The following is a 12708-nucleotide window of genomic DNA, read 5'->3' on the forward strand; positions in this document are numbered from 1 at the left end:
TCTCTCTTCTTTCTGCATGGGTTACACACAAAATGTTGATTGCAAACTAATTTTATTTCTTTAAAGTGAGGAGTGAAGTTTGATTGTATGAGGAATTGATCGGCTGGTGAGAAGTCTTTCTGTGTGACAGGTAGTGAAACATAAGATTGATCTGAAATCACAAACTGAATATTAGACCACACAATCATGATGCACTGCGATTGTAATTTGGCCAGATATGTTCCACAAGCAGGGAGTGACACTGGATATGGAAACTTGTTTTAGTGGTGAGTGTTGTTAATCTTTATTTATGTGATGTACACGGTCTGGTCCTCTTGCACGTCTGGAGTCCAGCCGCTGGGATGCAGTGATGCTCGGGAGCTGATGAAGGACTCATGGGTTCAGGATCTGTCGGGGTCTGCCGTAGCCCGTCATGCCAGACTGGGTCGCCCCTTTATTGGATCCCATCTGCAGACCGATGACATTCTTCCCTTCCTTCAGCTGGTCATCAGAGAAGTCTCTCCGGTTCTCCTGAGCTGTCCTGCAAGCAGAGAGCAGATGTGTAACGTGTGTATCTTGACTGAGAAGCGTGTGTGTGGTCAGCGGGACTCACTTGAAGAACCAGCTGGGGTCTCCACGGAAGAAGCCCTCATCTTTAGTAACAGCGATGCTGCCCAGAGCCGTGAGTGTCCTCTGCACCGCGGCCAAGTCCTTCCCTGACCACAGCAGCAGCAGCGAGATTAAACACAGCTCTTGTTAGGGCTGCACGATTAATCGCCTGTGATTGTCATGCGTGTCTCATCAGTAAAGATGGTTCTGTGATTAGTGGTAAATGTCCATCAGCTGTTTTCGAATGGAGCTGCACTTAATATACAGAGCTGTAGTTCGCTGACAAGCAACACAATATCACGTTCATGACTGCATGTGATTTATCTGTGATTATGAACACGATATTGCGCAGCTTGTCAGTGAACTATGGCTTCCCATCACACTAGATGTGGACTGATATTGTTCAGAAGTCAGATGTTGGTTGAAAGTGAAAACCCAACTTCTGTTTGGTGTCAAACTCTAGCGTAAATACTCCAAAAACAGTATTACCAACTTCACTTATTATAAACAAGATTTATTTCTGTCAGATATGTAAAACAGTTCTTATTTAGATTAACAGATGAGTTGATGGTCACTTGCTGGTATTAAAAATTTCCTTATATAACAATCTGATCACCAGTTTTTATCAGAAGTCTAACCTATGCTATTAAATTCATATTAGTGACTATAGCAGATGTGTTGCAATGCACAAAATCCTGCAGATTTATGTTATTTATTATTGTCTGATCTTTTTAAATTACATTTTTCAAGAATCACTTTGAACCTCGGAGTGCTTAGACACACAGAGACCTCAAGAATTAGTGTAAGAATCTCAACAATGGTGACATGATTCATGCCGCAATGCTTTTTTTTTTTTTAAATCCTTGAAATTATCTGCTTTAAATTCAGATGGGTGTGAGGCTGTTGACCCATTGAGTCACTTTAATAAATAACACTTAACACCACCCATTAGCTTGGGTGAAAACAGGTAACCAGACCACATATATGGTGATATATCAATCATCAGCAAGCGATCAGCACCATCGAACCACATGTTCTCTTGCTGTTTTGGCCACAATAAAGACTACAGCAGCTAAAGAACAACACTGACAAGTTAAGTGTCAAATTGCACAACTAAAGCCAACACTTATCACCATTATGGTGACATCAAACCAAACTATTACTTTGAAACAGACATCAACATCTAAACCTCTGCTTAAATCTTAATTAGAATGATGGGGGATAATGTTCTAATAATGTTATTAATAAACACTTTTAGAATGTTTTAGAGAACATTATCCTATCTTTTGAGAGAACGTTCTGGAAATAAAAATAAAACTACCCGCTAAAAACATTGTTCTAAGAACATTTCCTAATATAGTAACATTTTAGAACAAAAAAAAAATCTATCTGGGAAGTGCCGCTCAATTTGAAACCAGGTGATGGACATTTACTGCTAATCACAGAACCGGCTTCACTGACAAAGACACGCATAACAATCACATGAGATTAATCCTGCAGCCCTAACTCTTGTGCACATGCAAGCTATGAAGATGCACGTAGATCTGAACTGGTTTTGTTTCTCTTAGCAGGGAGACCGTCCTAAATTGATTTGATATATTTTTTGGCAACAGAAGAAGCCAGTTAATATGCAAAGAGATTTTTGTTTTGGAATTATGGGTATTTTGGTAATTAAGGGATTATTTTATTGTGGTTTGAATGTAACATCAATCATCCCAGCTGGGCTATAATCATTTCATTTGAAAGGTTATTGCTGAACTAATAGCAAATCATATTTTCCACCCCTCAGGCCCAAAGTATCATATGTATAATGTTTTCATGCTTTTGCTCTTCAAATTTTTCTTAAGCTATGGCTTGAAATTCAAAATATATTGTTATAGTTGTTGTTACTGATTCTGAACCTAAAGCATTATTATTTTAACCCTATCACAAATGTAAAAACAATAGAAAAAGGATAAGTCAATTCTAGCATTGTCAAATAGTTTTTTAAAAATAAAACAAAATGGCAATGCTGTTCCATTAATGAAATTTAGCATTGCATCAGTGTCTCATCAGTGGATGCTCTGCAGTGAATGGGTGCCGTCAGAATGAGTCCAAACAGCTGATACACTCACAGAAATATTTCACCCCAAATTTAAGATTTATGTAATTTTATTACTAACAAATTCCCATTTATATTTTTTTCATAACTTTGATGAAAACCAATCAAATAAACTTTAAATAACAGAATCTTGTTTGTTTTATAACTCTTACAGAAGATCTTATTGAGAATGAACTAAGGTTTAGATGTTGATTTATTGTTTCATTTGAAGTAACCATGTTAGAGATCAGTGTTTGCTTTAGTTGGGCTCTTGACCCTTGACTTCTGTCTTAGTCTTTTCTCTGGATGTTATAACCGTGTGTTTCTAAAACACATTTGTTGTAACTCAAAAGCCCAGAAGAAATGCCATCAGGTGTTAACCTGTACCTAGGTGTAGACTGTTATACCTTATATCGGTGATGATAATCATCAATTATTGAACTGTACAGAGTCTAATCTCTGATGAAGTAGGTGTTGTGTAATTAGTAGAAGTGGACCTTGTAAAAGTGAGATTAAGAGCCAGTGATTCTGTGATAATCAGTTAATATTCAAGTAAATTCCAAACATTTTGTACACATACATTTTTCTTCTATGCCAGTAACTGGTCAAACACAGACATTAATAATCAGAATATTAACCTCTACAATGGTGACGAAAAAACATGCTGCAATGCATTCTGGGTACTATTGTAGTACAGAACTCATCCATGGCGACCAGCATGCAATGCAGCATTTTTTTATGGTCACCATTGTTGAGGTTCATATTCTGATTATTGATGTCTGTGTGTGACTGTTTGACACCATAGAAGACCACACTGTTTGAAAAGTTATTCAGATTAACTGATTATTACAGAACCACTGGCTCTTAGAATCACTTTTATGATAATCAATCAAATTACTCAACACCTATATCATCAGAGACTAGACTCTGTACAGTTCAATAATTGATGATTATCATCACCTATATAAAGTATAACAGTCTACACCTAGGTACAGGTTAACACCTGATGGCATTTCTTCTGGGCTTTTGAATTACAACAAATGTGTTTTAGAAACACACGGTTATAACAGCCAGAGAAAATATTAAGACAGAAATCAAGGGTCAAGAGCCCAACTAAAGCAAACACTGATCTCTAACATGGTTACTTCAAATGAAACAATAAATCAACATCTAAACCTTAGTTCATTGTCACTAAGATCTTCTGTAAGAGTTATAAAACAAACAAGATTCTGTTATTTAAAGTTTATTTGATTGGTTTTCATCAAAGTTATGAAAAAAATATAAATGGGAATTTGTCATGTAATAAAATTACATACATCTTAAATTTGGGGTGAAATATTTCTGTGAGTGACACAGATGCTGTGCTACATTTCTACAAATCTGATGAAGAAACAAACTCATCCTGATCTTGTAAAGAGAAAAAAGGACACAAACAGTTTGAAGAATTGTTGGATGGAGGATATTACTTGGTTGAATGTAAATGCAAAATAACTAGCCTACTACATAAACCTTACTACATTTTGTACTAAGAAATTTTAGTAAACAAAAACAATTATGATTAATGCTTTTTTCCGATAATATAACATTGATATTAACAGGTATTGGCGGCGTAAATTTCGTCTAACAGTTGGGGGGGGACAATAAACATAACATTCTTTAAGGGGACACAAATAATCCAGCTAAAATTGTACTTGTAAGGATGTATGTATACAAAGAAGCCTGAACTACTATACTACTATAGCTACTATAGTGCAGCAGGGAGACAGACTGGACCATGTCAAGCTGCTGTGGTCATGTGAAAAACCGGCTGGATGCACATTATACCGCTTATTACACGGCTACTTGCCACATAATTAAATAATATGATGCAGAATATTGATTTGTGTTTGTGTTGTTTTACTACTTACACAATTAAAGTATAAAACATTGTTATTTACAATACAAAGCTGTTTTTTTTTTAATTATAATTCTAGGGGGGGCAACCCTCAGATGGGGGATTAACGACTATGACAGGTATAATAAAGACAAACAACTAAAACAAGTTATTTATATTTATTTTTATTTTTTTTTCTCAAATATTTTTAATAACAACTTTTCAAAGTTTGTCAGAGTTAATTACTTTATTCTACACAAACCATTGAAATTGAATGGTGATGGATGAGGGGCATGTCAATTTGCAATTATTATTATTTTAACTTTACAATTAATGTTTTATTTTAATATTAATTTTGCATTACAGTACACACTAAATCTATGAAACAGTATGACTGTTTAGTATCCTGTTAACCAGACACAAATGTTTACTGCATATATGATAAGCTATTTTAGTTTTGCTCTTAGTCTCATGTTATATATTAAAAATGATTCAACTTGAACAAACTTAAAGTTAGCTGATAATGTTAAGTTAATAGAGGAATGCTGATTTAAACAGATATATTGAATAGAGAATTTGACCAGAGATCTGAATGTTTGTCATGAATATGTGAGTGTGCGTGTGTGTGTGTGTGTGTGTGTGTGTGTGTGTGTGTGTGAGTGTGTGTGTGTGGGTGTGTGTGTGTGTGTGTGTGTGTGTGTGTGTGTGTGTGTGTGTGTGTGGTCTAACTCACCCTCCCACAGATCTACGGTCTGAAACATGTCAGTTTTGGCGACGCCGTATCGCTCGGCAGCGCTGAGGAACTGTGAGATCTGCTCCATCTGCTTGAAGGCCATGCTGGAGCTCTGGATCTTCTTCACAGGCTTGTCCTTAGACAGAGTATTGATGAGCTCACACAACACCTGAGAGCGGCACAGAGAACCAGATTACGCTCCAGAGACGCCATCATTGTGAATGATATTATAATAACATCAGTGCGGTGTGATTTTTCTTCTTCTTAGCATTTCTTATGCCAATTTTGGAGTCTTTATTTCAATGCCTATTCATTTAAGCTTTCACAAGACATCACACTCACATGGAGGGGAAAACAAGGCTTTCCTCCACTGAGGAGAAAAGTTAGTTTTAGTAGTACTGCAGTAAGATGGTGGTATTTAAAGGTTAAATTCAGAGCACACATTACTAATGATGCAGACTTTGCAAGGCAAGCAGATGAATCCAGAATATAAACGCAATGTGCAGTTTAATATTAAATGTTTTCCCATCACTTCATATTCTGAACTCATTTTCTTGCCTGTATAAAGCATGCATCATCAATAAGCTGAACTGAATTCACTGTTTTAAAGGCACTTTAGGTGTTTTCTCATCAAACATTTTAGAATGTCCCGTCGTTTTAAGTGATTTAAATATTTCAGAGAGTGTTTTATATGTATTGCAAATGGCCAAAACATGCATTTGTTCACGTCTTTGTTTTATTCTTTTGAGAGATGATCTAAATATTTGTGGATTGGAACAGATGGAGAGTTGACGGGCTTGTGCTGCAGTTCTGTGGATGTTTTGTCCACCAGGTCTCGAGCCAGTCAAGCGACTGAAAACTATCAATGATCTAAATTTTTTGAGTTTCATCCTCTTTCAACATGTTATCCAGGGTGATGCTTAGGTCTTCGTCTCAAAGTCTTCTAGGCTTTCAGGCTCTTCTTGTGCTCTTAGGGAGTGAGCTTTAGAAAAAGTCACCAACTGGTCTAAATGAAGATGGGTAAAAGGGTTTAAATAAGCTGCTTCATTTTCTGGATTCAGCAACAACATAATATCTTCACAAGCTGCTCTTGTTAAATGAATTCAGTTGGTTTTTGGTTTAACTGATTGTAACTGTATATATATTTTTTAATGTTTTTTTTTTTTTTTCTTGGCCAGGTCACTCTTGAAAATAGATTTTTAAATCTCAAGGTTTTTTATTTTCATAGATAGATAGACAAAATGCTGTCAAAGCCTTTTTCTTGGGAGCCTTTTCTTAGAAGTACGCAACATGTTGTTGGCATGATTATCTTGAGAGCACCACACATGCATGGCTTACACATCCGTCTTTGAGCCAGGCCTGGAATCCCAGTTTTCCTGCCTCTGGTTTTCCGACCCCGGAGCCGCACTGAGTCCCGATCCACTCCACCAGACGCACCTCCAGCTCAGGGTCGTACTTCTGCTCGATTTTATCCTGCACTTGGCGACTCATGCCATACGATGGACCCTTGTTTGCCATGGTCCCTGTGTAGAGAAGGTCAATAGTATAACACAAAGTTTCTTAATATGTGCAATTCCATGTCGGATTTCTTATCATTTCTGGAATTTAAAATTAAGCGAATCGCCATCAAAATAATGTGGAAAAAGCCAATGATGCAATTGGAAGCAGTCACAATGCAAAAATCAACGTCCAAATCATGCTCATAAATGTTGTGTAGTGTAAAAAGTCCAACATTTCCAATGGCAAACAGTTCAGCACAATTAAAAAAAAAAATGGTGTGTCAAATGGATAACTTGTGCTAAACTATTGAACAAAACAACCATAGAGGCAGAAGCTGAGAGATTCACATGCTCATATAGTCCTTGACTGGAGGTGGATGGAGAAATCAGTACTGTACAGCTGAACCAGACAGGATCAGATGAACATGCTCCTCCGGAAACACCATCAGTTACAGTCACACACCTCAGCACATATCACACACACACACACACACACACACAAAAACAAAACGAGAGCAGCACCTTCACCTGTGCTAACATTCTGCGCTTTACCAAGTTCCTCTGACGTCCCGACCTTAAGGAATGAGTTTAAAGTCATTCAACCTTTGAGCATTACAGCAAACATCTGCACCTTTTTTAACTGATTAATTAATTTTTTAATTATTAATTTGGAGACAAACAGCAAAACATTTAATGAAATTAAATAAATTATTAAATAAAAAAAATAATTTGTTATTAAATGAAATTATGAAAAGGACAATGAAGCCACAATTGGAGTCAGTATAAATGTATCAAGTATAAATGGTTTCTGGTTGATATTTATATATACACATTATACATCAGATTATACAATTCCAAACCAGAAAAAAGTAATAATTTAAAGAAAAGAAACGTGAAGTGCTGAGAAAAATGTCAATCTTTAATTGCTTGTTTAGTATTTTGTAATACACTGACATTTACACATTTTTAAGTATCATTTAAGTTTCCATATGGTTTAACATTGCAATATTGCATTATTTGTTTGTAATCTACACTCAGTATGAGCATTTATCCACACTGTTCAGGTTGGCTTGTTCATGAAGCTGACTGATTGGTTAATTAATTTTGTCTCAAATTTATCTATCACACAAATAAATGTCATAATAAACATAAATAATGTTTATATTTAGTTAAGTATATTATTACTGAAATGTATTTCTTTTTTCCACAGTCTTTTCTCACCCTGATCTTCATCAGTGACAATGTGATCATAGAGCAGTTGGAACAGATGAGGTCTGCTCTAGTGTTTATTAAGAAAGATATGTGTTTGAGACAAACGCTGCAATTAAAATGTACAACACAACAAAGAAGAAGCTCACGCTACATATCAAAGAGTGAACTTGATATAACTACTTGCAATCAAAAAGACCAAGAACACTAAATGTAATTTTCATTAAGATAGCTTTACTGAGATTATGTATTGTAGAGCATATAGAGTTGCACTGATTGTTACTTTATGTAATTTAAAAGCCTCAATAATCAGCAAAATAACTGACTGAAAGGACTTTGGAATTGAAAGCATATGAAAAAATAAAATACTTACTCTAGTGAAAGTGAAGATGGCTTTGTTGTTCACGCAGGCACCAGTCACCCTGGAGCTTTATATTCAGCAGAGTTTCAAGAGGAGATGTCTTTTCCATTAGATAAATAATAAACGAGGTATTCGGTGAGAGGGGGCAGAGAAAAGGAAATTGACACCTTAAAAGGACAGGCTCTTTTTCTCAAGCCCTCCCTCCCCTCTGCTCTGCACGCAAGGTTTCTAGTTCGGACCTTGGTTAAAGCAAAGCCTTATTTGGGAAGAGGCTTGGATGAGGACAGGAACCAGGCCAAGAGTCTGTAGTTTGGTCGGAGAGCAGAATTCTCCAAATACCACATCACCTCATCAGCAGAGATAAAGAGGAAGGCTGTGTGAACGCATACTGGGGCTCCAGGTGGAGCTGGAGTAAGCAGAGGGCTTTGAGTTTAGACAGGGATATAAATGGAACAGTGACAGATGTCGTGTATAGATCAGATGAATACACATTAGAGACGCAGAGCACGGAGGAAATCACGTCTGTCAGCAGAACAGTAATTAAGGCATTTGTGTTGGGATGTCGATGCAGAAGCTTTGGCAGAAGGGAAATAAGAGAGAGCTGAGGAATGCTGAAGCAAAATCATTTACTGACTTCGGAAGCAACCGCTAACAAGGCCTTCTATGTACAAAATACTCTCCCCAGCGATCATTCAGTACTACGTTATCTAATGTTGGAAGCATGCGATGCTATACTATATTTTGTCACAATTAATTTTAAGGTCCAATTCTATGAACCAACTGTTAACTTCATCTTCTGCCTCAATACACTCCTAATGTGCTGCTTAAATTATAGTCAGTTAGGTAGTTGTTAAGTTTAGGATTATAGGATCTAAAATATGGCCATGCAGAATAAAACATTAATATGTGCTTATAAATACTAATAAACAGCCGATATGCTAGTAATATGCATATTAGTTAGAAGTGATCATAAAATAATAATTAATAATAATAAAATAAACTGTTATGTGTTACTTTTTCAAATTACATTTATGTATACATACTGTATTATTGTTTTCTCCCTGTTTTTTAAGACCCAGACTTTCATTCTTTATTCTATCTATCTGTTCGTCCATCCATCCATCGTCTCTCTGTCTGTCTCTATCTATCTAGAAACCCGATTCCAAAAAAGTCGGGACACTGTACAATATGTATTGTGAGTAAAAAAGGAAAGGAATAATTTACAAATCTCATAAGCTTATATTTTATTCACAGCAGAATAAAGATAACATATCAAATGTTGAAAGTGAGACATTTTGAAATGTCATGCCAAATATTGGCTCATTTTGGATTTCATGAGAAATACACATGCCAAAAAAAGTTGGGACAGGTAAGAGGCTGGAAAAATTAAATGTACATATAAGGAACAGCTGGAGGACCAATTTGCAACTTATTAGGTCAATTGGGAACATGATTGGGTATAAAAAGAGTCTCTGAGAGTGGCAGTGTCTATCAGAAGTCAAGAAGGGCAGAGGATCACCAATTCCCCAATGCTGCGGCGAAAAATAGTGACGCAATATCAGAAAGGAGTTTCTCAGAGAAGAATTGAAAATATCATCCAAAGATTCAGAGAATCTGGAACAATCTCTGTGTGTGAGGGTCAAGGCAGGAAAACCATACTGGATGCCTGTGATCTTCGGCTCTTAGACAGCACTGCATCACATACAGCAATGCTACTGTAATGGAAATCACAACATGGGCTCAGGAATACTTCCAGAAAACATCGTCTGTGAACACAATCCACCGTGCCAATCCCCGTTGCCAGCTAAAACTCTATAGGTCAAAAAAGAAGCCATATCTAAACATGATCCAGAAGCGCAGGTGTTTTCTCTGGGCCAAGGCTCATTTAAAATGGACTGTGGCAAAGTGGAAAACTGTTCTGTGGTCAGACGAATCAAAATGTGAAGTTCTTTTTGGAAAACTGGGACGTCCATGTCATCCGGACTAAAGAGGACAAGGACAACCCAAGTTGTTATCAGCGCTCAGTTCAGAAGCTGCATCTCTGATGGTGTGGGGTTGCATGAGTGTGTGTGGCATGGGTAGCTTACACATCTGGAAAGGCACCATCAATGCTGAAAGGTGTATCCAAGTTCTAGAACAACATTTACTCCCATCCAGACGTCGTCTCTTTCAGGGAAGACCTTGCATTTTCCAACATGACAATGCCAGACCACATACTGCATCAATTACAACATCATGGCTGTGTAGAAGAAGGATCCGGGTACTGAAATGACCAGCCTGCAGTCCAGATCTTTCACCCATAGAAAACATTTGGAGCATCAAGGAAGATGTGACAAAGAATAAAGAGGAAGATGTGACAAAGAAGAACTAAGTCAAGTCAAGTCAAGTCACCTTTATTTATATAGCGCTTTAAACAAAATACATTGCATCAAAACAACTGAACAACATTCATTAGGAAAACAGTGTGTCAATAATGCAAAATGATAATTAAAGGCAGTTCATCATTGAATTCAGTTATGTCATCTCTGTTCAGTTTAAATAGTGTCTTTGCATTTATTTGCAATCAAGTCAATGATATCGCTGTAGATGAAGTGACCCCAACTAAGCAAGCCAGAGGCGACAGCGGCAAGGAACCAAAACTCCATCGGTGACAGAATGGAGAAAAAAACCTTGGGAGAAACCAGGCTCAGTTGGGGGTCAGTTCTCCTCTGACCAGACGAAACCAGTAGTTCAATTCCAGGCTGCAGCAAAGTCAGATTGTGCAGAAGAATCATCTGTTTCCTGTGGTCTTGTCCTGGTGCTCCTCTGAGACAAGGTCTTTACAGGGGATCTGTATCTGGGCTCTAGTTGTCCTGGTCTCCGCTGTCTTTCAGGGATGTAGAGGTCCTTTCTAGGTGCTGATCTACCATCTGGTCTGGATACGTACTGGATCCGGGTGACTGCAGTGACCCTCTGATCTGGATACAGACTGGATCTGGTGGCTACGGTGACCTTGGAGCAGTGGTGTCAAAAGTACTGGCATTCATTACTCAAGTAGAAGTATAGATACTAGGGTTTAAAAAGACTTTTGTAGAAGTTGAAGTATCAGCTCAAGCTTTTTACTCAAGTAAAAGTGTAAAAGTACTGGTTTAAAAAACTACTTAAAGTATAAAAGTAAAAGTAATGTAAGGGGAAAAAAATGCCATTAAGAACAAAAGCTTGGGCCGCACCACAGGGGCCTATTGTGTACTACCCCACCGCCTCAAAAAACATTTTTCTAAAGGCCATAGGCCATAATGACTATAATGTTATATTAAAATGTTCATGTTGAAAAATTTGGGATGCACTAGGTCCTCTGTTTGTTTAAGTGCGCATGCGCTGCTCCGTTCGCGGTCTGCGCCTCTGCGGATTGAAGAGCGCGCTGAAAGACGGGAGGAGACCGGTCTGACGCTGGTTTCATGTGAAATTTAAGCGGACTGACTCTGAGGCGATCGGATACCGGTTCCATACCCAACCCTACTTTTAAGAAATATATTTTTTGATAAACGAACCCAAAACTGTCTGTGTCCTGGCTGGACTGTGATGTGATTTGTGTCATGTGCAGGTGCGATGGATCGCGTAAAGACCAATAGGGTGTCGGAATGGTATCTGTTTTACTTCTCATCCAACCACAATCAAATTCACTCCATCCGGATGGCGCGATTTATCTGGATAGGTTTTTTTTTTTTTTTTGAATGATGACAAGCCGGAATGAAAACAAGCCGAAATGAAATAGCAGTAATGAAGCTATTTTTAAAATGTAAGGAGTAGAAAGTACAGATACTTGCCTGAAAATGTAAGGAGTAGAAGTAAAAAGTCGGCTGAAAAATAATCACTCAAGTAAAGTATAGATACCCCAAATTTCTACTTAAGTACAGTAACGAAGTATTTGTACTTCGTTACTTCACACCTCTGCCTTGGAGTAAGAGAGAAACAGACTAATATTAGCGTAGATGCCATTCTTCTAATGATGTAGCAAGTACATCGGGTGTTATGGGAAGTGTTTCCGGTTCCGGTTTACCTAATTAATGCAGCCTAAAAATCCTTTAACGGATTTGGATATTAAAAGCATATTAGTATGTTATGTGTATGCCAGGTTAAAGAGATGGGTCTTTAATCTAGATTTAAACTGCAAGAGTGTGTCTGCCTCCCGAACAATGTTAGGTAGGTTATTCCAGAGTTTAGGCGCCAAATAGGAAAAGGATCTGCTGCCCGCAGTTGATTTTGATTTTCTAGGTATTATCAAAATGCACAGCAAAATCCCCAGTGTTAATTTAACACTCTGAGTGTGGACTCATATAAACACTAAAGCAGTGTTAAAAGTAACACTGAAGCAGAGTTGAAGTT

At 37.4% G+C, this 12708-nt stretch overlaps 1 protein-coding gene across 2 annotated transcripts; it reads right to left on the minus strand.

The window, feature by feature from the left end:
• Window positions 1-35: 35 nt before the first annotated feature.
• LOC113058228 (transgelin-like) lies at window positions 36-8507 on the minus strand. Of its 2 annotated transcripts, XM_026225928.1 has the most exons (6): window positions 8356-8450; window positions 7302-7347; window positions 6613-6797; window positions 5275-5443; window positions 593-695; window positions 36-520 (listed from the first exon to the last, which is right to left on the minus strand). In XM_026225928.1, exons 3-6 carry the CDS (start codon window positions 6790-6792, stop codon window positions 373-375), a joined length of 600 nt encoding a protein of 199 aa, XP_026081713.1. In that variant the 5' UTR covers window positions 6793-6797; window positions 7302-7347; window positions 8356-8450; the 3' UTR covers window positions 36-372. The 2 variants fall into 2 exon arrangements, with proteins under 2 accessions (XP_026081713.1, XP_026081712.1); XM_026225927.1 differs by lacking the exon at window positions 7302-7347 and having other exon boundaries at window positions 8356-8507.
• Window positions 8508-12708: the final 4201 nt, after the last annotated feature.

This window comes from Carassius auratus, chromosome 40 (assembly GCF_003368295.1).
Source record: "Carassius auratus strain Wakin chromosome 40, ASM336829v1, whole genome shotgun sequence".
Classification (NCBI taxonomy): domain Eukaryota; kingdom Metazoa; phylum Chordata; class Actinopteri; order Cypriniformes; family Cyprinidae; genus Carassius; species Carassius auratus.

What these genes read in the sequence shown, in the direction of transcription:
- LOC113058228 (XM_026225927.1), bottom strand. Translation starts at nt 6,792, where the DNA reads ATGGCAAACAAGGGTCCATCGTATGGCATGAGTCGCCAAGTGCAGGAT. An exon ending in CCTGGCTCAAAGACGGATGT is followed by an intron (nt 5,444 to 6,612) that starts GTAAGCCATGCA and finishes TGCCGCTCTCAG; the next exon opens with GTGTTGTGTGAGCTCATCAA. An exon ending in GACCGTAGATCTGTGGGAGG is followed by an intron (nt 696 to 5,274) that starts GTGAGTTAGACC and finishes TGCTGTGGTCAG; the next exon opens with GGAAGGACTTGGCCGCGGTG.